General features: G+C 37.1%; 5 protein-coding genes across 8 annotated transcripts in view; 4 read left to right on the top strand and 1 right to left on the bottom strand.

Moving 5' to 3' along the window:
• Nucleotides 1–3070: 3070 nt before the first annotated feature.
• Nucleotides 3071–5105, top strand: LOC103477220 (glycine N-acyltransferase-like protein 3). The gene is made up of 5 exons (XM_008430189.2): nucleotides 3071–3272; nucleotides 3349–3456; nucleotides 3880–3994; nucleotides 4233–4365; nucleotides 4580–5105. The coding sequence occupies exons 1-5, from the start codon at nucleotides 3198–3200 to the stop codon at nucleotides 4977–4979; spliced, it is 831 nt and encodes a 276-aa protein (XP_008428411.1). The 5' UTR covers nucleotides 3071–3197; the 3' UTR covers nucleotides 4980–5105.
• Nucleotides 5106–5206: 101 nt separating this feature from the next.
• Nucleotides 5207–8782, top strand: LOC103477218 (glycine N-acyltransferase-like protein 3). The gene is made up of 5 exons (XM_008430187.2): nucleotides 5207–5705; nucleotides 5843–5953; nucleotides 6030–6138; nucleotides 7372–7498; nucleotides 7617–8782. The coding sequence occupies exons 1-5, from the start codon at nucleotides 5634–5636 to the stop codon at nucleotides 8014–8016; spliced, it is 819 nt and encodes a 272-aa protein (XP_008428409.1). The 5' UTR covers nucleotides 5207–5633; the 3' UTR covers nucleotides 8017–8782.
• On the bottom strand, nucleotides 8166–10436 carry mgme1 (mitochondrial genome maintenance exonuclease 1). Its single transcript, XM_008430188.2, has 5 exons — nucleotides 9758–10436; nucleotides 9262–9499; nucleotides 9060–9192; nucleotides 8800–8930; nucleotides 8166–8252 (listed from the first exon to the last, which is right to left on the bottom strand). The coding sequence occupies exons 1-5, from the start codon at nucleotides 10269–10271 to the stop codon at nucleotides 8216–8218; spliced, it is 1053 nt and encodes a 350-aa protein (XP_008428410.1). The 5' UTR covers nucleotides 10272–10436; the 3' UTR covers nucleotides 8166–8215.
• Nucleotides 10437–11550: 1114 nt separating this feature from the next.
• Nucleotides 11551–18537, top strand: snx5 (sorting nexin 5). Its single transcript, XM_008430186.2, has 13 exons — nucleotides 11551–11704; nucleotides 13909–14013; nucleotides 14126–14236; nucleotides 14414–14535; nucleotides 14625–14748; nucleotides 15085–15180; nucleotides 15281–15386; nucleotides 15481–15556; nucleotides 15660–15699; nucleotides 15793–15879; nucleotides 16314–16473; nucleotides 16973–17058; nucleotides 17306–18537. The coding sequence occupies exons 1-13, from the start codon at nucleotides 11672–11674 to the stop codon at nucleotides 17354–17356; spliced, it is 1197 nt and encodes a 398-aa protein (XP_008428408.1). The 5' UTR covers nucleotides 11551–11671; the 3' UTR covers nucleotides 17357–18537.
• Nucleotides 18538–23194: 4657 nt separating this feature from the next.
• The window catches only part of rrbp1a (ribosome binding protein 1a), a 15623-nt gene continuing 13882 nt past the window's right edge, over nucleotides 23195–24935 (top strand). For 2 of the 4 annotated variants that reach the window (XM_008430185.2, XM_008430180.2), the window contains exon 1: nucleotides 23196–23490. The gene's annotated coding sequence lies outside the window, so the exon portion shown is untranslated. Of the gene's footprint in view, nucleotides 23491–24935 lie in introns of all 4 variants that reach the window. The other 2 variants (XM_008430181.2, XM_008430182.2) reach the window with 2 other exon arrangements.

Below are 24935 nucleotides of genomic sequence, written 5' to 3'. Positions count from 1 at the left end.
TTCTGGGAATGAGACCCCTTTCTGTGTAGTTATTAATTAATAACAAATTAAATAATTTGTTATGTTTTAGATTTGTTATGTTTTAGATGTTAATTTATCATTAAATTAATAATAAGTAATATTGTTAATAAAACATAAGCTCTTTCGAAAATACTGCTTATCTGCTTAGACACAAGAAATTTACAGTTGGCAAATTTTGCAAAAGTGAAAATCAGATGTTTATTTTGTGGAACTTTGTGGAACTTGGTTACCAGAAAACGCGATCATCTCTTAGCAACAGATTAACAGATTAGCAACAAAAATTCTTATTGATCAAAAAATATAAGATTTCTTCTGCTCTTTGAAATACAACTTATTTTATACCTGTTAAGAATTTTGTAGTTGGTGAATTTTGAAGAAAAGTAAATTCTTTTTGTCATTAGTGGTAAATATATAAAACAAACATTCAACACAAAAGTAAAAATCTTGATTTATACTTCGTGGCAGTTCGTTAGCAGTAGAAAACGCTTATGTCTTAAAACCAAATTAATGACAAGTTATATAGTTTATAAAACATAAGCTCTTTCGAAATAATGCTTACCTGATTAGATAGAAGACATTTGCCATTGGAAAATTTTGAAAAAGTGAAAATCTTAAGTTTACTTTGTGGCACTTAGTTACCAGTAAACACACCGATCTCTTAGCAACAGGCTAGCAACAAAAATTCTTATTGATCAAAAAACATAAGATTTCTTCTGCTCTTTGGAAATACCACTTATTTTATACTTAAGAATTGTGTAGTTTGTGAATTTTGTAGAAAAGTTAATTCTTTTTGTCATTAGTTTTAAATATTTTATAAAACATTCAACACAAAAGTAAAAATCTCGATTTATACTTTGTTGCAGTTCGTTACCAGTAGAAAACGCTTATCTCTTAAAACCAAATTAGTARCAAGTTTTATAGTTTATAAAACATAAGCTCTTTCGAAATAATGCTTACCTGATCAGATACAAGACATTTGCTGTTGCCAAATTTAGCAAAAGTAAAAATCTGATGTTCACTTTGTGGCACTTCATTGCAGTTCGTTACCTTTAGAAAACGCTCATCTCTTAACACCAAATTAATTATAGGTGTAGAGCAGTGTTTCCCAACCCTGGTCCTCAAGGCACACTGACCTGCATGTTTTAGATGCTCCCCTGCATCATCAGCACACATGATTGCAATTGATGGCTGATTAACAGTGTTTTGCTGATTTGCAATCATCTGAATGGGGTGTGTTGAAGCAGGGGAACATCCATCCATTTTCTTTCTACCCTTGTCCCTCAGTGGGGTCGGGAGGGTTGCTGGTGCGTATCTCCAGCTAACATTCCGGGCGAGAGGCGGGGTACACTCTGGACAGGTCGCTAGTCTGTCACAGGGGAACATCTAAAACATAAAAGGTCAGTGTGCCTTGAGGACCAGGGTTGGGAAACACTGGTGTAGAGCAATAGGTGCCTTACATGCATTTCATGGAAGCATTGAAAAACAGTGTAAACATTGGTGTTTATGCCATGACAAAGATGGACTTTGTTTATTACAGGTTACTTCTGAAAGTGCTTGATTTCACTCATTTTTATTTTGGGGTATCTGAGTAATAAAGCTGTACTCAAATGCACCCCAGATTTTTAAATAAAAAAATAAATAAGTAAAATGATCAGATTATTTTGATTCCCCAATAAAATATCAGGCTGCAGTGATTTGATCTAGCAATTAAACTACAATAAATAACCAGTAGGTGAAACATGACAAACTATGGCTCAGTTCACCCAGGTGAAAAAAAAGTATACTTTAGTATATGTCAAACATACTTAAATTTGTGAAAGTACACTTTAAGTATACTAAGTATTAAGTGTAGAAAACAAGGTTACAAATATACTAAAAGTATACTTGTACCAATTTCGAAATTAGAACTTTAAACACACTTAAACATAATTGTACCAAAATACACTTTTAATATATTAAATAAAAGTATACTTTAATTGAACAAAATATATATTTGCCCAAGTGTAAATATCCACTTTCTCAAGTATATTTAAAATATATTTGTGTATTTTTAAAAATACATGCTCAAAATATAATTTTTTTTAAATTCACTTAACACTACTTTAGATGATTAATTTCAGTATGTTTTAAATTACATCTCAGTGTAAATTTTAGGCTAATAAAGTAAGCCTTAATTTTCTTTATTTAACCAGGTGAACCCCATTGAGATCTAGATCTCATTTTCAAGAGGGAGCTGGGCAGAAGTCTGCATCACGCAGTAACCTGATTACAAAATAAAACAAATTAATACATATGCAGAAGTATGTCTTTTAGGCACCTTTAAAGTGTGTTTAATGTAATATGTAGGCATAATTTTTAAGTACCTAAAAAGTATGAATTTTTAAGTGCCTTAATAATTTTACTATTTATTAAAATTGCATACAATGTGAAGGCGTCTGGGTAGGTCAGCGATATAGTTGTGGAAAAATTAAAGATACGGACAAACCCACAACTAAAAAATCTGCCCTGCTGACACTTTATGGTGCGTTTTCAGTGTTACCAGTTGGAAAAACCATAAAAATTTCCTTGAAGTTGGAATTCTCTTTGGTAAAATTAGAGTTTGCCAGCTGTCACAGGTTTTATACCCAGTATGGCTGACTCATAATACAATGTTATAAGCCTTTACTTCTGACAGTTTGTATTTTATTAACCCAATTGCACACATACCGTTAAATCTCTATTATTCGTGAACATTTTCTATTTGTGTTTGAAAACGTCTAACAGAGAGTAATACATTGTGATTGGGCTCGTATTGTTCATGGCCAACAGTTAATCTCATTATTTTCCGCTGGTAGAAAGTACTAAATTCGTTTGACAACATTCCGGCTTCAAAACAGATCAAATGTAGCATGACTCATTCACTCTACAAATGAGTCATGCATGCTACATTTATGAGCAAGTGGCAAGAAGGAAGGCATTTTATGCCAGACTAACATTACAAACAAAAAAAATTCCAAGGCTTTTATTTTAAAAAACTTAAAACAGGAAGTTGTTTAAACTCCACAACTTGAAAAAACCATGAACCGGTTGTTAATCATTTGTTTATATACGTATATAAAAAGCTAAAGTATCGAGTTCATAAAGGGTTTTCAACCTGAGACACGCCATAGAAACTGAAAGCTACACGTAAACCAGACATGAAGGTGCTAAATAAAGACGAGCTTCAGATCGCTGAGGGAGTTTTGCTTAAACATTTCCCGAGGAGTTATAAGGTAGCCTTTATTAGTGGCACTTTTTTTGCTTAAAAAAAAAAGAAAAACATATCACAGCTGTTTTGATTGTTTTCAGGTTTACGGTTCCCTCTACACTTGTAATAGGAACAAGCCGAGCACTGCGGAAGTTGTTGTTGATTCGTGGCCAGATTTTAAAGTGATCCTTTTGCGTGTGGATCCTAAGGTGAGTTCACGGACAGCGCGAATGCGGAAACGCTGTAAAAATGTGGTATCACTGATTTGCATAATTTTACATTAACATTATTATCGTGGCTCAAAAGAGCCACAAATAAATATTGATATATGTAATGATGTAAATAAAATCATAACAATCTGAAATTTTTTGTTGTTACTATTTGCCTATTATTATTATTATTATTATTATTATTATTATTATTATTACAACATGAATATTTAAAGCTAAAATGTTATTAATTTCTGCATTTTATTATTTAAGTATAATTTATTAAAACACTATCATATAAGCATAGATACATTTGTTTATTCATTCAATGTACATGTCTTACTGTAATATATTTATCACATTTCTAAATATTTTTAATGATTTATTATTATTGGAATTTTGCACTTTTGGTTGTTAATATAGAACAAGCGATCCGAGGACTTCAGGAAGAGTGTGTCGTTCTTTAGCACAGATGAGGAAGTCTTAAGGAAACTGTTGAGCGAAGAAGTTGACTGGAGCACTTATTTCCTAATTGGAGGTCAGTTATGCTGAAAATCAGCAGCTGTTGTCATTATTTCAGATAAAAATCCTGCAGGGTGCAGTATATAGCTTGATGAGCTTTCAGTATGCTATACATAACTTCAGTAGCATAATTCTACTAGCTAAAGAAGGAACTTATCAAACCGCTCTTATTCATTTTCTCTGTGCTTTTTTGCTATTTTGAACTGAAGCAGCAAGATAAGAAGAGAATATTTTAAGATTTTTTTCCCCCTTAGGATTTGATATTTCCCATGTGCCCACACTCAAAGAAGTTTCTTCAGAAAAAAGAGTGAACAACAGGAGCTTCACATTGGTGCATCTTATGTATCTTCCAGACATCAGCCATCTACGTGAACCAGATGTTGACAGGTGTGCTTCAAAATACAATTAACTCAATATAATCCTCCATGCATTTTCTCACACCCTCATCCCTAGTGGGGTCAGGAGGGGTGCTGGTGCCTATCTTTAGTGAACGTTTCAGGCGAGAGAAAGGGTGCACCCTGGACAGGTCGCCAGTTCATCACAGCTCAACATAATAAAATAAGAAAACTTTAACCTTGTTTTCTCTTTTTTCCCCAAACAGTCAACTTGAATCAAGGATTTCATCTCTCAGCCTCTCCCACATTGACATGGTGAATAAAACCTGGAAGTTTGGTGGGGATGAGAAGGGTTACAGGCACTTTAAAAACATAATTAGCAACTTTCCAACTTGCTGCATATTGGACACTCATGGTGTGCCTGTGGCCTGGATCCTCATGTATGAATACTGTGCTTTGGGAATGTTGTACACACTTCCTGAGCACAGAAGAAAAGGTTATGCCAAAGTTTTGATCAGCACCATGGCCAAAAAGCTCCATGCAGATGGCTACCCGGTTTATTGTTTCATAGAGGAAGACAACATGGTGTCCTATAAACTCTTCAAAAACATGGGCTTCGTTGAGGATACTTCCTACAGAGCAGCATGGTTTGAGTTTAACTTCTAACCTTGGAAATGACTATGAAGCAGCAGCTTTTAATTTTTGTCAAAATGTGATTAATCTAAAGTGTATTATCCAATTATGCATTAAAAGATGGATTTGCATCATATTAAATAATATTTTTGATTCAAACATGATTCATAGCTATCATTGGCACTTTCAATGTAAAGTGCATTTTTATTCTAAAAGCACCAGATGTATGAATGCAAACTATGACACGCTTTTCAGTAGTTTCTAATCAGGCATATTGTTTATTCCTGTGCAATCTTCAGTAAGCCAACAAGAACTTCATTCTACTCCAGGACTTGTTATGATTTTTTTTTTCTTTTTTTACAAATTTTCAAAAATAAAGATTTTACATGATTTGAAAATGTCTTCAGGGTCCTATCTGTCAGAGCATTTCTATGATCAACTGTTTTAGATTGGGATACTGTTAAAACATGGCATATTCTAAAAAAATAAAATATAATGCAGTTATTAATAATAATTATTATTACTATGCTTTTGGAAAGGGTCGCATAGCTGGTGCGTTTATTTGATCAAGAAGTCATTTTTCTCGAAAGTGCGAAAGGAGAAGGAAGTTCCATAGCCCCGCCCCTCGCCACTGAACCTTGAGACACTGACGTTAAGTTTTCCTTCAAATCCTCCTATCTAAACATCATGGAGCTGACTGAAGACCAGCTGAAAGTTGCAGAGATTGAACTGAAAAAACAACTTCCTCAGTCACTAAAGGTGTGTTTGCTACATGAATTATGATCTGCACGTGGATTCATTTAGCGACTGCATTTCTCAACTGTTTGCCGCTCAGTTAACTTTGAGCAGCAGACTAACTTCACTAGACTTTGGATTAAAACTGTTTTATTTTACAGATTTATGGTTTCTTGGTGCTCAGAAACAGAGTGAAATCAGATCCTTACATCGTTTTAGTGGACAGATGGCCACAATTCAGCGTAATTATCTGCAAACCCAAGTATAAACAGGTAATTACTCTTTTGGAACAAATATATGCAGACTTTTATGTATGTCAGTTTTTTAAATTCTACATACCTTTTCTAGAAAACGGATCTGTTCAAAGACACACTGGTTTTTGCAAATGATGAAGCTATTCTCACCGAAACAATAAGGAACTCTTCTGTGATTGACTGGAGCAGGTTCCTTTGTCTTGGTAATAACATGTTTCTTTTGTTCTTTTTATTAAATTACACTGAATCAACACATTTGTGATAGACTGAATTTGTTTTTATTACCCCAGAGCTCAAGTTAAAATGTTAGTTTGGTTTGAATTGTCATTGTGTTCAAAGTTCCCTGTGGATAATTCACAGATAGGAAAATATATCTGTTATAATCTCACCCTGTGTCATATAACTACTAGAAAGATAATATATAGGAGCATATTGTTTTCTTATCTGCTAGGTTTCAATACGCCTTTTCATATTTATGCTGGAATGCTTCACTTGTACTCAAATGCCTTTATTACAGAGGTTTTGCTGGTGGTTCTGTTTCCTTTGTGAAACAGAAACAGATTGTTTCACAAAGAAGAACCAGATTCTTCTTTATATGTTCACTGCGTAAAATTTGTAGTTTTTCCGCACTCTTTATGCACTTTCTTTCCACCATCATGTAGGATGGTTTCTCCTGTACACACACACACACACACACACACACATATATATATATATATATATATATATATACAGTGTTTTGCAAATGTATTCACACCTCCCGTAACATAACCAGAAACTTAAATGTTGCGTTATTGGGATTTTATATGAAAAACCACAAGAGGTTCATGATTGTAGAGTGAAGATATAGATGTATATACACCATGTGCACTAAATACAGCTGCAAGTTTTTTTAAAAGATATTCTTTAGGTCTGCTTCTATCAGCTTTGCACATCTAGAGACTGAACTATCTACCCATAGAAATTGTGTGATGTTTAGGATAATTAGGATCTGTATGATCCTAATTATGTCTCTAATAAACCTCTAAAACCTTCACAAAAAAGTTGTGTTTATACTTAGACTAAATTAGACACACAAGGGTTCCGTTTATAAATTACGTGGCTTCTGAAGATAATTTTATTCAGGAGTATCAGACTAAAATGGACTGAATACAAATGCAGTCCATTTTACAAACAATTTTATGTTTGTAAAATGGTTGAGAACTTTGCATCACTTTCTTTCCACTTCACAATTATCCACTACTTTGTTTAGGTCCATCACAGACAAATCCCAGTAAAACACGTTGCAATTTGTGTTTGCAAGGTGACAAACTGAAATAACCTTTACAATGCACTGCAGTCGGAATAAGATTTTATTTGAATTTTATCAGTGAAGCAAAGAAATAAAAATGCAAACTAAGTTTTACTCATGTGAGCTATGATTGCTTGTGTTAAAGGAATCACTCTTCCCCACATGGAGATAGTCAAAGCAGTTGCAGCCGAAAGGAATGTTCCCAACAACCAACTGTCACTTTGTCACATGATGATATTGGAAGATGTATCCAAGCTTCCTACTATAGACTGGTATGACTAACTATACACTTTGCTTATTTATATATAAAAAAAATTATTAATAAAATAGCATCTTATTACAAGAGCAGAAACTTCCTCTGACATGCCAGTTTGTTCTTCTGTGCATCAGCTCTGGGTTCTGCCTCAGCTCCCTGGATGAATCCCATCTTGACTTGGTGAATCAGACGTGGAAGTTTGGAAGTAACGAAGGCGCTGCCAGGATGATCCGCAATATGGTTACAAACTTCCCATCCTGCTGCGTTCTGGATTCCAAAGGGAAGCCTGTTTCCTGGATTTTGACCTACGTCTACTGCGCCGTAGGAATGTTGTATACTTTGCCAGAACACAGAGGGAAAGGCTACGCTAAAGTCTTGATTAGCAGCATGGCTAAAAAATTCAGTGGTCAGGGCTACCCCGTGTTCTGTTTCATAGAGGAGGAGAACCGAACCTCTTACCAGCTCTTTAAAGGCATGGGATTCTCTGAGGATCCCTCATACAGAGAAACATGGTACGGATTCAATGATTTTTAAATGCTTAAATGAGAAAAGCTAAGCTTATAAATAATACATTTCATTTATGTATAATTATAAGGTGTTTGAAAGTTGTTTGACTTTCATTCAAAAATAACAGGAGAATTAGTCAGAAATGTAAAAATCATTCCTAACTTGTTATTTGCCATTTCTAATTCAGGCTTCAGTTGTTAAGCTGGAGCTTTTCAGTGCAGATCTATCACTTTTCAGGAGACGTACTCGATGAAGCACTTGACCTGAAAATTAAACATTAGAAAATGTGAGACTATGGGAAACATCGCTTGATTATTGACAAATAAACAGCTGTTTGAAAAGAGACAAAAAATGTGGGGGGGTTTTTGTGGGGTGGGGAGGGGATTGTGTTTGGATGTGGTGCCATTTAATAAACAATCATCTTCCTGGTTACACCCAGATAATTGGTAAGAAGTAAACTATAAATAAAAACAAGAAAGTCATGCTTCTTTAACAACACTCTAGATTCAAACCAAAACACAGTAAGAGCTAAAATCTGTATTTAAGCAATGTTTTTTATTCCTCTGCTTTAAAGGATTAGTAACGACTAGTGATGCTTGAAGCTGTTTGGTCAGCTTTATATTAATTATGTACTAGTCTGCTAACAACAGTTATGCCACAAAATGGTATTTACAAAAAAAAATTTTTTTTACAAAATCATTAGGAAGTAAAGTGTTACACTTACTGCCACCCTGGGTGTGTAAAGAAAGCATTAAGAGGCTTAAAAAAACAAAATAAATAAATAAAAAACTCATCATGTTTTTTCTTTACCTCTGCTCTCTGTAGTCCTCTAGGCGTATCAACCAAGTTTTCCAGTACTCTGACATCAGCTCCGAGTTTATCTGGTGAGCGTGAGCAGGGGAGCCATCTTTGTAGGCAACAACTATGAGGCCATTTTCAACCTGCAGTGAGAAGACATGAGACAAGTGTTGTAAGCACAAGAAATTCAGAGAAGATAAAAGGAATTTATCTACACCCTGTTACTACAACACGAGTAAATATAAGATGTGTCATTTATCAAGGTAGATCACCTGGTATTTGTAGTTGCCATCATTGTTCAGAGCCCCGGCATATGCTGCAATTTGAACAGGGTTATCATATGTGTTGCTCAAGAATGGTTTGGGTTTTTCTGAGGTTTTCCAGTCTATGACACACAGCACACCCCTGTGGAGAGAAGTGGACTGTGAGAGAGATGAAGGCGGTAAGAAAAACTGAAGTCCAGAGGAGATTTACCTGTAACGCGCGACACAGTCCACAATTCCCAAGTAATTCAGGGAACCGTGCTGCACAGAGCTTTCAATGGCCCTCACTGCACTGACGTCCTCCAGTACGTGAGAGATGCTCTGCATGTATCCTTGCGCTTCAGGAGGACACTGCAGTGTCTCTGAGAGAGTCTTGTTCCTCCATGTGTCCGCAGAGGTCAGAATGTCCTCCAGAGCCGAATGGAAAAGCTTCCCTTGTTTAAATATATCTGGGCAAAAAAACGTATCAGCTTTGATTGCAAGGTATAATGTATAACGATTTCACAATATTTATCTGCTTGAGTAGCCAGGGTGCATTCGATTGCTTTTGCATTTATACTGCTTGTCAATGATTTTACATCATCCTGAACACATCTCCTGACTGAGACAGGTGAGACATGGTAGTGGCTGCATCATGCTGTGGAGATGTTTTTAAGAGTATATTTGGTTATGGGAAAAACGCTTTATAGTATCTTTAAAAATCTTACTTTGACTGTATTCCTTGAAGCCCTCCTCTCCCAGCTCAGCGATCATCCTCCTCTTCCATCTCTCCAGGTAGAAGATCTGCTCTGGAGAAAGTGTCTGCTGAAGAATCCGAGTCACACTCGGGAAAAACGGCCTACTCTTACCCCGATTTAACAAAATCCGGGCTGGGGGTCCCGCCTCTGGCTCCTCCGTTTCTACAGTCCTTTCAGAATTTATGAAAGGATGAAGAGTTTTGGGGAGCCTTTGCTCGGTCCGTGAAGGCGTCTGAGCTTTGACAACTGGTCCATAAACGTGGTCATCTTCCGCTTGGAGGGTCTCTGGGGTCTGAGAGCTGACCCTGGAGGACATGACGGATTTCACCAGAGAAGAGTAGCGCTCACTGTCCACAGAACTGTAGGGACTGTTCCTCTTGGGGCATGTCAGGCGGTGGACAGCGGAGAAGTGGCACGCTGTGAGGGAGGTGCTCTCAGGGACGATGATGCTCCCAGCAAACAAAACACGGTTCAAAACGAACATTCTTGCGACTTCAACACAACACACTCAGACAGCGATGCTATTCGCAGCAAAACAGTATGAGTCTCGGGTAGTTTCGCGTTTTAAATCAAAATTTAGCACTTATACAACTTGGGTTCTTGCCCCAACATGTTCCAGCTAAAACTCGGCCAAGTAAACAATTGTGTTTCTAGCCGGCGCGCCTTTATGGTGGCACAACAACTTGTAGATGGGAAGTGAAGTTCATAATGCTGCTTTCTGGTTGTAGTTTGATACAGTAAAAACTACCATTCCCTATGTGGGTAGGCGTTACATTGAAATGCATCCCTGAATACGATTAAAAGAGTGGGCGCCAATCGCCTTATCGAAACTAAACGTAAAGCGCTATTTTGTGAGTGTCAAAATTATTTTGATTATAAATTAATAATAATGATAATTGGAAAAAAAAAAAACAAATATAAACCTGACAGAACGATTACGTTAAAATGAGCATTTTGTCTAACTTCTGAAAATCCACCAAACCACTCATTTGAGCAGAAATTAAATTCCATTAAAAAATACTTTACTATTCCCAAGGATAAATTATATGTTGTTCCAACTCATATTCTTCAAAGAGTTGTTGTTGACTTAAAGAAATTAAAATTCTGTGTAGTAGCTTCCTACAATTAAGGACTATCATAATTAATAACTCTTCAGTGTTTTATTTATGATTTCAGAAATTAAATATATATCACCACTGAAGTGGGCTGCACAGTGTAACTTTAGACATTTTTGGGCCTTTTCTAGCTTTGTGCATGATTTAAAATTATTATTATTATTATTATTATTATTATTATTATTATTATTATTATTATTATTATTATTATTATTATAGAAACACATTATGGGTATTTATTATTTATTTATAAATTCATGTGAAATAGAAGTATGCTACTAATGCCTTACATTACTGACTTACAAAAAAGCTTAAACTTCAACCCCCCCGCCTCTGAACTGTTGCAAGTGTAAAAAGGCCACTCACACTATGGTGGCGACGTTCACGTACCTCTGTGTTTATGTAGCACTATTACATTCTCTCCTTGAGTTTTTGTTACTTATATTTTTCAAATATCACTGCTTTTCATTTTTATTGTTTTCAAATGTTAAAACATTATCTACAATTTAAAAAAAGTTCTCGCGAAGCGAGCATGTGACGTGATTGATTAAGTATTCATCCAATAGCAGCGTTAGCGTTTCAGATTTCTAACCAATCAGGTTGAACAAAGGCGGGATTTTTGAGCTTTCATCACCAGGAAGGGGGCGGAAAAATTGTTTGACAGTTTGTTAGGAAGCTAACGCAGCCACCTAGAAAACGGCTTCCTGCATCGAGTTGGATTTAGTTTGACCTTCTTTTTTCTCTCTTTTTCGTCAATTTGAGCACTAACATGACATCCATAGACGAAAGTGACAAAGAAAAGGTACGGTAACTGCTTAGTGATTTGTAATTTGAGACGGTTAGCTGATGTTAACAGTTGCTTCTTTTTGTAGCAAAGTTATTGACTGGTGGTGTTAGCCTCTGGCTAAAACTCGCCAACGGTATATTGATGGCCTAATCAATGAGTGAAATGTCATTATAATGTCTGTAAGTTACAATAGTTGATTGCTTTTGATTTCCCACTGAATGAAAATGTCAGTGCTGAAAACTTTATCCCTTGTTTTTATTGTTTTTTCCTGCTGTGAACACCGATTAGCGGTTAAGTAGCAAAAAATACCAGGCTATCTTTTTGAACGCTCAACTCAAAGAATTTACTCTTTTTTTATGATTAAATATTTAATACTCTGTATAATTCAAAAATTGTCGCCTATCTAGTGTTACCAGTGAAGTCTAAGATGATATGAGGGTTTTACTCTTTCCTCTTTGAGAATCAAAGAATGATGGCGAGCTGCAGCAGAAGTTGCACTTTGTATCCAAGTGAAACATTTTTGTCAAATAATGAAAGTTGATAAGTAGCATGTTTTTCCATTTATAAAAGTACTCACTTAATTCAGCTGGATTTGCACAAAAAGGGTGTGGGCCTTGCTTCTAAGCTCAAGCAAGTTCCTCCATGTTTGCTGCTTACTTTAGGGATGAAGTACTTGGAAGTGTTAGTTTAATGCACCTCCTGTGGTGGTGGTGGTTGGCTAACCAGTGGTTTCTCAGAGTTGAGGTAGTGAATCAACAAGTGTGGGGTCTAGATACCATCTTCAGAAAATAAACTAGATAACAGTGATGCAGCATACCTTTGTATAAATTATAGCAGCACCCTGAAATAGATGTAGATATTTGGTAATCATGTTGTTTCCCCCACCTCTCTTTTGTAACCATATTTATTTTTCTTAGCACATTCTGATATACTCCGTGGATAGGGGTCACAAGTCTCTTTCACTGTTTTTCATTTTTGGAGCCAGTAGGTTAGTTTGTATTTCACTTTGAAGTGTGTTTTTGTATTTGTCTTACCCAACAATACCGGATGGTGATGGTGGGAAATGGCTTTTGGTGTGTGAAACTAGTATCTGCAAACAGAGCATTTCTGTGAAGAGCTTGTGCATTGTTGGGCTACAAAAATAAGCAGGCTGAGAAGATTTGAAGAGAAGCTTTACAAAGATTTTGACACATTTATATTACACATCTTAATCAATTAGAAATACAATTGGTTACTGAAAGTGAAAGTCCATTATATGGAATGAAATATAGGTGAAGTTTGTATTACTCCTAATTTTACTTATTATGGCTCACAACTAACAAAAACTCTTGGAAATGTTCTACTTAGAAAAGTAGAACATGGCCAATTAAAAAAAAAAAGTTGATGTTGAAGTGTTTTGTTGTGATCTCCATAACCATTTGGAAGACTTGACACTTCTACAGCTGACAGTCGTCGACATTTTCCACAACGATGGTACGCCACAAAAGATGATTGCTGAAGTAGCTGGCTTTATAGAAAGTTGGATGGGAGGAAAAAGTGAGGCAGAACACAATGGAGATAACCTAGACTTAAAAGGATTGTGAAACAAAGCTGGGCTCAGACTTCAGCCAGAGTTGGTGCTTTGAGAGCGACAGACATATTCATGACAATAGCTTGAACTGGGATGCTGCTTGTGTTAAGCACCTCTTGAACCAGAGAAACCTCTGGAATATCGTACCTGAGCTAAGGAGAAAATTAACTGGACTGTTGCTTAGTTGTCCAAAGCCCTCTCAGCCCAGAGTCTCAAGGAAATGTTGAGATGCTAATTCAGGGGTGGGCAACTCCAAGCCTCGAGGACCGCAGGTCTCCTGCAACTTTTAGATGCATCTCTACTTCAACACACCTGAGTCAAATAATGAGGTCGTTAGCAGGACTCAGGAGAACTTGACTGCACTTAGGAGGTGATTCAGCTGTTGGATTCAAATGTGTTGGACCAGGGTGACATCCAAGAGTTGCAGGACACCGGCCCTCGAGGACCAGGATTGCCCACTGCTGGGCTAATTGGATTTTTAGGCCAGATTTGCAAAAAGGAGTCCCAACTAAATCTTAAATTCATGTCATTTTGTCTTTAATTGTAATCCATGATCATCAAGATTAACAGAAATAAACGCATGGAAAATATCACTGTGTGTAGCAAACATGAATGGATATCTCTGTTAACAGGTTATTTTTTTCCTTAGCTGCGCTCTGTGTCGGTAGACTTGAACAATGACACCGCGCTTCTCATTGACATTCCCGATGCTCTGTGTGAAAGGGATAAAGTCAAGTTCACAGTCCATACGAAGGTAAAAAAAAATCCCCAACATGAAAATGCTGCACTTTTTTTTTTCTAATCTGATTCTATTAAATGTATTTATCAAGAATATTTTTAACAAAGAGCATTATCCCTTTTCTCAGACTACACTGACCAACTTCCAGAAGCCAGACTTCTCTGTTCCCAGGCAGCATGAAGATTTCATCTGGCTGCATGATGCTCTGGTTGAAACCGAGGACTATGCTGGTCTGATCGTAAGTTGGACTTATAGGGACTGAAGTTACTGCATAATAGTTTGTCTTTGGTGGCTGCATGTACGACAAAAGAAGCAGATATTTTGCATGCAAATTATAAAGCATTCATGTTATTACTGTGCTTTTGATTTAGTTGGAATCCTTGAGCGATCTTATGCCTTATTCAAACATTTCTAGATCCCTCCAGCTCCCCCCAAGCCGGATTTTGAGAGTCCAAGAGATAAGATGCACAAACTGGGGGAAGGTGAAGCCACTATGACTAAAGAGGAATATACCAAAATGAAGCAGGAGTTGGAGGCGTGAGTTTAACATTATTATTTTACAAAATATTGTTAAAACACACAAATGTATATATTTTTAAATTCAATCATTTCTTGTCGCTTTCCAGTGAATACCTGGCTGTCTTCAAGAAAACAGTTCAAGTTCACGAAGTCTTCCTGCAGAGATTGTCTTCTCACCCTGTTTTAAGCAAGGACAGAAACTTCCAGATTTTCTTAGAGTATGACCAGGATGTGAGTTTCTCATATTGCTGACTTCCTTTTCCGAGCCGTCGGTTGGAAAGAAAGGAAGAGTTTACCAGAAACATGTGACACATGGCGTGCATCCTGCTGCGATCAGCAGTTAGACTTATCTGTGTTTGCTGGCCAAACTCGGACACTTTATGTGGTGTAATGAAGAATGCAGCGAGATAATAAAACATTGGCTACTGTTAAATATAACTATGCCAAGATAACTCAGTTCTGGATACCAAAACCTTATCTAATTTAATTTTCTGAAGACTTTATCATACACATAAGTTTGTCAAATACACACTCGTTTCTAAGGCTTTCTGAATTTTCTTATTTTAGCTCAGTGTGAGGAGAAAGAATGCCAAGGAGATGTTTGGAGGGTTCTTCAAAAACATGGTGAAGTCTGCAGATGAAGTCCTCATCTCAGGAATAAAGGTAGAGTTCATGGATGATTGACTACCTAGTTTTAATATGGCAGTTGGTGTTTTATAGGAACTTCCTCATATAACATTTTATGTTTCTGTTTCCTGAACAGGAAGTAGATGACTTTTTTGAGCAGGAGAAAACATTTTTGCTTGACTACTACAGCAAAATAAAGGATTCCACTGCCAAAGCGGAGAAAATGACTCGTTCACACAAAAGTATTTGATCATTTTAACATCACCAAAAAAAAAGAAAAATCTGCTTTGATATGTTACGTTTGCATAATTCTAATTTTGATTTCTGCTTTTGCAGATATTGCAGATGATTACATTCACATTTCTGCCACTTTGAACAGCCTCTGTGCTGAAGACACTACACCAAATAAGAAGTGAGGTTAATACATATGTGACTGCTGTGCATAGGCTTATTTTGCACATAGTAAAATAAGTTTTTAGTGCTACTGCTCAGACTTTTTTCTATGTTCGCTTCAGAAACCTGGAGAAGCTGTCAGACCTGTTTGAGAGACTCAGAGTAAGTATAACTGTGTCACACAGCAATCTGAATGCCTATAATTTGCCTACAGATTTATGGAAGCTGAACTTTGCCTTTTTTATGCATCTGCAGAAAGTGGAGGGAAGAGTAGCATCAGACCAAGAGCTGAAACTCACAGAGCTGCTAAGATACTACATGAGGGACATCCAGGCGGCCAAGGTATGTCGTTCCATCCTCAATAAAAATCCTTCATTTAATTTTACTCCATTACACATTTACTTAGCTTATATCTACATGGCTCAATGCATTGTATGTGGCAGACTAATATGAAGTAATTTATAATTGTTTAGAAGGAAAAAGATGGAGATATTCATTTTCCTTCTCAAATAAAAATCTGAACAATATGGTATATATTCAGCCTGCCTTCATTCTGATTCCCCTAAATCAAGTTAAGTGCAACCATACAAGTCAGGAATAAAGATGTGTAGAAGTTTAAAATCGGGTTGGGTTATAAGAAAATAACCCAAGCTGAAAACATCGGACACAGTGCTGTTTTACACTGAAAAGCTAAAATGAGATTAATTGGAATTGTGTTTAATTAAATGCTCTTTGCATTTCCTTTTTCATCTTGTGAAATTGTTTAAAATTTTAAGGACCTTCTGTACCGGCGAGCCCGAGCGTTGGTTGACTACGAGAACTCGAACAAGGCTCTGGATAAAGCCAGACTGAAGAGCAAGGACATTCCCCAGGCAGAGGAACACCAGCGACAGTGCCTGCAGAAATTTGACAAGCTGTCAGAATCTGCCAAGAAAGGTTTGTGTATTAATGTGTTTCAGAGGCAATTCAGTTCACTTTATTTATATAGCCCCAGTTTTAAAGGCAATAGGATGAAAGAGAGTACACACAGTTAGTCAGAGTTAAGAAAGTTAGTTAGAAAGATAAAGCCAATCGCATAATTTAGAGGAAAACATTAAGCGGGTGTCGCAGCTTAACAGAACAAAAGTCTGTCTGAAGATTAATAAGTCATTAGCATAGCAGCGGAAATTTTAAAGCAATTGGTGGCCCAAGCACTCTACACTGTGGTACTCCACAAGTAACTGAAGAAGATTTGTCATGTACATAAGCAAACTGGAATCATTTGGACAAATAAGATTTAACCTGCCTGTTCCCTTTTTCCCTGCAACATTTTCAAGTCTGCATCCTTGATTAGGTACAGCTCTAATCAAGGACACAGACTTGTTCTGTGGTTGTTTCTTTAACTGTAAAATACTTGACACAGAGCAAACGGTTTTTCTACAACAATCTATTTCAGAACTCACGAGCTTCAAGGGCAGACGAGTTGTGGCATTCAGGAAAAACCTCATAGAAATGGCTGAGCTTGAGATAAAACACGCCAAGGTAAGCAGTGTCCTTTTTTTTTTTTTCCTCTGCGTTTCTCTAGCTGTCTGTAGTTGAAACCTCTTGCTTGGACCATGAATAGTCATTGAATAGTCATTGTTCTCATATGATTATTTGTGTCCTATTTATGAACACCATATACGCTGTGATATTGAATATTAAAAATATTCATGATTGGAAAGTTAAAAAACAAACAAAAAAAAACATTTATTTCAGATCAACCATATAATTTCTTCTATTTCCGCAGAACAATGTGGCTCTTTTGCAAGGATGCATTGATCTCCTCAAGAACAACTGACATGTCTTCAAGCATTAATGTTCCAGCATCACTAAGTGACCAATCTTTACAAATGGAACCCCGGCATCCCAGGGATGTTGCATCGACATGCCTCCAAACACCGTGTCTGCTCCAACCTGGATCTGATGCGACTTTAAAGCCCCGCAAGATACGCCTGTATTCTCTAAGCACAATGTCCTCATGTTTACAGAGTCCATGTCTTCTGCCCTTTGGTCCATCTGTCTTATTTAATGTGGAGCTGTAGCTCAATGTGAATGTCTCCTGAGAATTAGGTTGCTATCATGAAGGCCTTCCATAAATATGCACCCTTAATGGATGTGAAATCTTTTTTTTCTTGAGTTTTATCCACATACTGTTTTGGTTTTTTTTTGCCCTTTTTCTCTCTCCTTGAACTCAGTTTACCATCTAACTTTCTCCTTCATTTTTGCTTCTAGATTACTTTAAAAACAAACTTAGACCAGTCTTGTTTTTCCTCGTTTGTGTGCTTTATGAGGATTCTTGTTTTGTTTTCCAATGGAACTCTTACATAAGAGTGCCTAGAAAATGGTTGTATTCAAAATCACACACTGATTTACAGCCAAGAAAATCATGACTGAATTTGGAAAAAGTGAATAAAAATGTTAACCTTTCAATGTTCAAAACTAGATTCGCACTTGGTCCTCGTTTCTTACGGAAGTCGCCTCATGTTCTACATTTATTAAGGATGTTTACGCAAAATTTTGAAGAGCAGCATAAAACAAACCGGAAGAAAAATCAACAATAACCAGTTTGTAATATATTTGAGGACATTCACTTCACCATCACTGCCAAATATTATTCACGCAACCATTTTTTTTGCCAGTTACTTCTTTAGTTTTGACAATGTAACTGGTCTGTCTTTACTTCCCCCCTTTCATTTGATTATTATTAGTCTTACAAAATGAACCAGGTATATGTAGAGCATCCTGTAAACAGTTTGTTTATTGTGAATTGAAGAAAATGCACTTATGATGGAAATGGGCCCTCTACAATCGCGTTCTACTCTTTGGAGTGTTACAATGCATTATAGTTTTTTAAAGAAACGGAATGTATTTCTAGAAGATTACAACTGTTCACATTCTTTTTCATAACACATTTTCTTACAAAAAAACCTGCATTTTATGGATTTGTAAAGGCATTGAATAAATTTATCAGAAATATAATCTTTGTGAAGTTGAGTCAATTTTTCTGTGTCCCATGTGGACTCCACAGGTTCATCTAACTAAAACAGATTTGTTTCAGTAAATAATTTTAAAAGTGAAGCTCAAAGATGCGCTACATTCAGTGATATATTTCTCCTTTTTTTTCTTGTCTTTGGTGATTATGACTTACATTATGAAACCCAAAATTCAGTTTTCTGACAAATTTAATAATGCGTAAGATCATTACCGGATTTGTGACATGGAAATGCTGACTTACTAAACAGTATAGCAATGTGCTGTACAGTATATACACTGAATACTTGGTTGTGTCTGCTTTGCATTAATTACTGCATCAGTGCAGCATGGCATGGCGGCAATCAGCCTGTGACTGCTGAGCTGTAATAGATGCCCAAGTTTTTCAACAAGTTGTTCAATAGTTATAAGTCTGGTACCTAATACCCCTTAAACACCCTGTGCAGTACAGGTTGAGAACAGTTTTGTCTACTGCACTTTTTTACTTTCACTTAACTTTACATTAGTGTGGTTAACAGCCAGCTTCCTTAGCAACAACCTTTTGTGGCTTACCCTCTATGTGGGTGGTTTTGGTGTCAGGTCAACAGTCTGCCCTACGATGTGTGGAACATAACATGGCAATTGCATAACATTCCTGTATTAAGCATATATTTTTCATTACTTTTATGGGATTAAAATATATTTTTATGTGAAGGTTTAACATTTTGGATTCAACCCCTGAAATAATTGAACGTTTTGGTGACATTCTAATTTACACTACACAAAATGTTGTTAAATGTGGCGCAGTTGGTAGAGCTGTTGCCTTGCAGCAAGAAGGTTCTGGGTTCAATTCCCGGCCCCGGTCTTTCTGCATGGAGTTTGCATGTTCTCCCTGTGCATGCGTGGGTTTTCTCCGGGTACTCCGGTTTCCTCCCACAGTCCAAAAACGTGACTGTCAGGTAAATTGTCCTCTCCAAATTGCCCCTAGGTGTGAGTGTGTGTGCATGGTTGTGTGTCTCTGTGTTGCCCTGCGACATACTGGCGACCTGTCCAGGGTGACCCCGCCTCTCGCTCGGAACGTTAGCTGGAGATAGGCACCAGCACCTTTCCCAACCCCACTAAGGGAAAAGGGTGTAAGAAAATGGATGGATGGATGGAAAATGTTGTTACATTCTCCACCAGGGGGCAGTATCGATTTATCCTGCAGTGTATCCTGCTCCCACTAAGTTTAACCATATGGGTCCTTTAACACAGCTGTGTGCATGCTTGTGTTAAATCCATTGACCACTATGAATCTCGGAATGGGACACCGTGGTGTGTTAGGTAAACTTTAAGGAAATGCCAAGGATCTCATGGGAATGATGTGCAAACTGCACACACTGCATGTCCTCATTCATGAACAACTGCTACCCAGGACAGGCTAAAACGTTTTTGTCTACTGTATGAAACATTAACTAGTCTAATTTAAATGATAGCAGCATATAGTAATATTTTATTATTTTTACCATAATTGAAACTTAATGTTTTAGGTTATACTGACTTATCTAATCATGGCTGACATTTACATTCCAGGACTATGGTGGCAAAAGGTTATGTGTGAGACTTTCAAAGTTGTGACTCCCACACAAGCAGAATATATGTGCCTGATGAATTTGTCAATAGTGATGACCCAAGTCCTGCAGTCACAATGACCTCCACGGTTTGGTCTATTCACTGATTGGATAACACCAGAGACTCTAGCCAATGAGCTGATGACAAATTATCTGCGCAAACATATTAGTTTGCCAGCTGTGCTCAGAGCAAACAGTATTTAAAAGTCCAACATTAAAGAGATATTACCATGCCGGATCCAAAGAGCAAGGCCTTCTTTTGTAACATCAAGATTAATGAGGCGCAGACCTTAAATCAGCAGCCTGTTTTTACTCCATGAAACAAAGGCTTTTATTTTTAGCTATTGCTTCACATCACTGCAGCTTCAGTCCTGGAAGTTTCTAAATTTGGTCTTTTCATGTTCATTTTTTTTGTTGCTGCTTTGTTGTGATGAATTATGACAAAGACAGTGAAATCTAAAAAGACAAAGACTGTCTCAGTCTCAGTCTGTTATTTCATGTTGTTGAATGAAAAGCAGCCCAAGCTTGTACTACTCTGGTCTGCTTCATGGTTAAGTGACCTCTACCATCATCATGCTCTGATAGGGGCAGTAAAGTGCTCTCCTGATGTCCCACTGTTCTACATGAGGCACAGGCTGAAGTACTGAAGCAGGACTTGCCGAAACTATGCATAAAAGCCTCCTCAAATAGAAACTGTGTCCCCTGAAGGGCCTTTATTAAAGACATGGTACACCTGCAGGGTTTGCTGATAAAACTGATTCATCTGTGCTTCCTTACTGAAACACAACCAGATGTTTCATCCAGATACAGATTTACCTACTTTTTAGTTTCTTGTTTCTTTCAAGTCAGAGTAAAAGATATGCCTTTCTCCCTGACTATGTTCATCACTGAATTTTTATTTTTCTTAGATTACAAACCCAAACTTCAATATATTTTATTGAGCACATGAAGCTATATATAATTGTGAAGTGGTAGGGTAAAATACATGGCTTTCACACGTCATACATGGGAATTCAGAAAAGTGTGGAGTGTACAAGAATTAAGGCTACCTGAGTCAATACTTTGCAGAGATAATTTTGTTGCAATTACATCTTCCTTATTGCAAATCACCCCAAACTCAGTTACATTAGGTTGAAAGCACCGGTAAACAAAAATTAATAAGCCCTGCCACTAATTCTTGACAGGTTTTTGGTCTGCTTTGACTATACCACCCTAACACATGGATATGGCTTGTGTTGTCCTGTTGGAAAGTGAATGTCTAACTGAGTTTTGTAAGGTTTGATTCCACCCATCAACTTTGAAAATCGTATTTGTCCCCATTGAAAGAAAACCTCCTCTGAGCATAATGTTGCCACAACTGCATTTTACAGTGGGGATGTTTGATGTCACAAATAGCATTTTATATGAACAAAAGAAGATTAGTTTTGGTCTCAAGTGACCTGATCACAGAACTTTATTGAGATTTATGTAAGTAAAACGAGGCTAATGGTTCCAAAAGATGATTTATTTACCTGCTTCAATGTGTGAAGTGTATATTTTAATTAACAAATCTGCACTGTTTGAAAAGAGTTTATTCTGGGTACATTTGTCTGATATTAACATTGTGTTGTGACAAAAAAAGAAAGACAAGAAATCGGTTTTGTATTGTAAATTGTACAGACAGGTATGTTCAGTATGCAGACACTTTTACAGCGGAGCCTCGCTGCTATGGAGTGTACAGAATGTGATTTGGCATTTTCTCTCCAACATGGCCAAGGATTTTGCTGAACAAGGCGCTATCTGGGTGGCAGCAAATCTCTCTCTGAAGGCTGCATCTTCATCATAGATGCCTTTCATTTATTTATTTAGTAAACACATTGTTTACTATTTCTCTTCAATTTGGAATCATTTCTACATTGACTTTTAAATATGTAATTCCTTAAGTCAAAGGACCACTTCTCACTCCGCACAGAAACTTACCTTTTCTATATTAAAACTTTAGCACTGGATGTAGAGGCCTTTTTTATATATAGACAGCGTAACAGAGTATGATGTAGTAGTATGCTCAACTCAAACTTTAAATCCCCTAATGAAAGGATTGATTATAAATCACGCTTTCATTGAATCCAGAGATAGCTGTGAATGTGTCTGAAAAACTCAATATGAACTGAAATGTTCATAATGCCTGGACTGCACAGTGGTGCAGTAGGTAGCACTGTTGCCTTGCAGCAAGAAGGTCCTGGGTTCAATTCCTGGCCCAGGGTCTTTCTGCATGGAGTTTGCATGTTCTCCCTGTGCATGTGTGGGTTCTCTCCAGGTTCTCTGGCTTCCTCCCACAGTCCAAAAACATGACTGTCAGGTTAATTGATCTCTCTAAATTCTCCTTAGGTGTGTGCATGGTTGTTTGTCCTGTTTGTCTCTCTGTTGCCCTGCCACAGACAAGCGACCTGTTCAGGGTGTACCCTGCCTCTTGCCCGAAAAACTCGCTGGAGATAGACACCAGCACCCCTCCAAACCCTACTAGGGACAAGGGTGTTAGAAAATGGATGGATTAATCATATACAGAGTTTCATGAGTAATTTTGCCATGTTTTGAGTGATAGATGGACGGACGGACAAACAGATAGTCAGACTTCAGGGAAAAATATAATAGATTCTTTCTTCTAAGATGGTTTTATGCAATTTTTTAAAATCCCATCCTATTATTTATTCTAAATATGCATTTTAACATATGACTCTTTGATATTCTGAAAACTTAATTTGTCAGATTGCAGCTAGAAATCTTTAGGTTTCTCACATTGACGTCCTTAAGACTACAGCAGGACGAACCCGTTCTGCAGTCTGTAAAACCCTTTAATCTTTCCTTTGTAAGGAGTTCTATTTCTGTTTCTATAAAGACTACTACACGCAACTTAAAGTATTTGAAAAGTCTAACAGTATTGATCACTGTGTTGATGTGATGGTGGAGGGTCTCCATTCAAAAACGTTGGTTACGTATTGTAACCCTAGATTCTAAACCGCTTTTGTTTGACTTGACAGTGAAGGACTACAACTCCCAGCAGGAGCCTCTTCCGGTTTGAGCTCCTTCTCAGCCAATCAGAGCCCTTCTAGATTTATGGTAGCTGTAAGGGGCACGGGGCCAGCGCGTCTAGCCAGCTCGAAGTGCCACGACTTCACAGCAGACCACGGATCCAGCGGAGTGAGGGGGGGAGAGCGCCGTTAGAGGAAAAAAAAGAATAAGATTCAAGTTAGCTGGACTATAGAGGGAGCTTTCCACAGAAGTCACATCATCTCCAACCCAGAGCCTGTTCTTTGCCCTCAACCAGTACCTTTTTGAAGCAAGCAGCTGTATCTTTACTAGGAGCAGCAGCGCAGTAAGTATGGGATTCTTGGAAAATTTTATTCATTGAGTCAGGCTTAGCTAGCTTGGACAGCTATCTTCGAGCTGAACCGTTAAATAACTACTTGGACTGAAAGACTGCGGGTAAAACTTAAGAGGAATTATTTAGACTTTTGGTTCTTGGTTTATTTTCAGGTTTCATTGCGGGCTTTGTAGCGTTTTCTTGCGTAGACTAACAGTTGGTATGCTGGACATTAGCGAAATCCATTGATTAAATACTGATAGCGCTACAGCTAGCTGTTAAGTAACGTTTTAAAGCTTTATGTCTTGTGATAATTTGCACCATGTCATTGTTATATTGGATTATGTGCATATAATATTTCTTAAGTCCCTCTACCCCTCTTTCCTCGGGTCTCTTTAAATGTGTTAAATGAACTAGTCAAAAACTTCGTGGAAACACTGCTTTTATTGTGTAATAAAAAACTGACGAGTTATGCTCAGATATTGCTAACAGTACGCCAGAGAGAGAAATAAATAGCGGACAAAGACTTATTTTAATTCCCACAGAGGGAATCCGGTGCACACGAACACAAGGCAGGGAGTTTGGAGTTGGAAAGTACACGTAGCATGTAACAACACATCAGTAGGTTGAGTCTCCTGTTGAGGCTGAAATCATCCTTGGTTGGGTTTTCTTGAAGTCCTCCTCTTCTGCTCAGTCTGAGTGGAGATGCACTGACGTGTGACACCGCAGATCAGGAAGCAGCCCGTTCTCCTTTCAGCGTTCTCCTTCCCTGTAATGAACAGGGCTCTGGACTCTGATTGCACTAAAATTGCTAAACAGTTACCTTTTTAAAAAGGTGGATATACATTTGTTTTTGCAGAAAACGTTCTTTATGTTTTTTTTTCCCCTTTGTGGAATGCTTTTTTTTTTTTAATTTCCTGGATTTCAATATACAGATGGACACAAATAAAGCCAGGACTGGGATAAAGTAAAGAAGGCGCTTTAGTGTATCTAAGGCAGGTTTTCCTGCCCTGCAGGCTCAGCATTCTGGTTTGTGACTGGAGTTGTAGGTTGAAAGCCTTCCAGGCCTTTTTTAGTTAACAGGAGAGAAAATAAATGCGAACCACCACTCAACCTTTGTGGAAAACATCTTGCTTTGTGTGGCTACTCATTAGTAATTATTAATGCATCAAATTATAGAGTGTTTGCTACTTAAAATACTTATTACATTACTTTAATTATTGAATTTGAAATTAAAGATGGAACAGATCATGCTCTATCTTATGGGAATTTTTTGTTGGTTTTATTAAACATTCAACATAATCTCATAAAACGGTTTACATCTTTGACATTATTATAAAAACTAAGTGTGGTAACATTTACATTCATGCCCACAAAAATTGCACTTTTAATTAATCTTTTTTATATATTTTGAGAGGTTTTTTTTTTTTTTTTTTTTTACAATGAAAAAATTTTCT

The sequence above is a fragment of the Poecilia reticulata genome, linkage group LG15 (assembly GCF_000633615.1).
Source record: "Poecilia reticulata strain Guanapo linkage group LG15, Guppy_female_1.0+MT, whole genome shotgun sequence".
Classification (NCBI taxonomy): Eukaryota; Metazoa; Chordata; class Actinopteri; order Cyprinodontiformes; family Poeciliidae; genus Poecilia; species Poecilia reticulata.
The sequence above is the reverse complement of the archived record's forward strand: the minus strand, read 5'-3'. Positions and strand labels throughout refer to the sequence as shown.

What these genes read in the sequence shown, in the direction of transcription:
- LOC103477220 (XM_008430189.2), top strand. Translation starts at nt 3,198, where the DNA reads ATGAAGGTGCTAAATAAAGACGAGCTTCAGATCGCTGAGGGAGTTTTG. An exon ending in TTTTGCGTGTGGATCCTAAG is followed by an intron (nt 3,457 to 3,879) that starts GTGAGTTCACGG and finishes TTGTTAATATAG; the next exon opens with AACAAGCGATCCGAGGACTT. An exon ending in CACTTATTTCCTAATTGGAG is followed by an intron (nt 3,995 to 4,232) that starts GTCAGTTATGCT and finishes TTTCCCCCTTAG; the next exon opens with GATTTGATATTTCCCATGTG.
- LOC103477218 (XM_008430187.2), top strand. Translation starts at nt 5,634, where the DNA reads ATGGAGCTGACTGAAGACCAGCTGAAAGTTGCAGAGATTGAACTGAAA. An exon ending in AACTTCCTCAGTCACTAAAG is followed by an intron (nt 5,706 to 5,842) that starts GTGTGTTTGCTA and finishes TTTATTTTACAG; the next exon opens with ATTTATGGTTTCTTGGTGCT. An exon ending in GAGCAGGTTCCTTTGTCTTG is followed by an intron (nt 6,139 to 7,371) that starts GTAATAACATGT and finishes CTTGTGTTAAAG; the next exon opens with GAATCACTCTTCCCCACATG.
- mgme1 (XM_008430188.2), bottom strand. Translation starts at nt 10,271, where the DNA reads ATGTTCGTTTTGAACCGTGTTTTGTTTGCTGGGAGCATCATCGTCCCT. An exon ending in GACTGTGTCGCGCGTTACAG is followed by an intron (nt 9,193 to 9,261) that starts GTAAATCTCCTC and finishes TTCTCTCCACAG; the next exon opens with GGGTGTGCTGTGTGTCATAG. An exon ending in ATGGCAACTACAAATACCAG is followed by an intron (nt 8,931 to 9,059) that starts GTGATCTACCTT and finishes TTCTCACTGCAG; the next exon opens with GTTGAAAATGGCCTCATAGT.
- snx5 (XM_008430186.2), top strand. Translation starts at nt 11,672, where the DNA reads ATGACATCCATAGACGAAAGTGACAAAGAAAAG. An exon ending in AGGACTATGCTGGTCTGATC is followed by an intron (nt 14,237 to 14,413) that starts GTAAGTTGGACT and finishes AAACATTTCTAG; the next exon opens with ATCCCTCCAGCTCCCCCCAA. An exon ending in ACCTGTTTGAGAGACTCAGA is followed by an intron (nt 15,700 to 15,792) that starts GTAAGTATAACT and finishes ATGCATCTGCAG; the next exon opens with AAAGTGGAGGGAAGAGTAGC.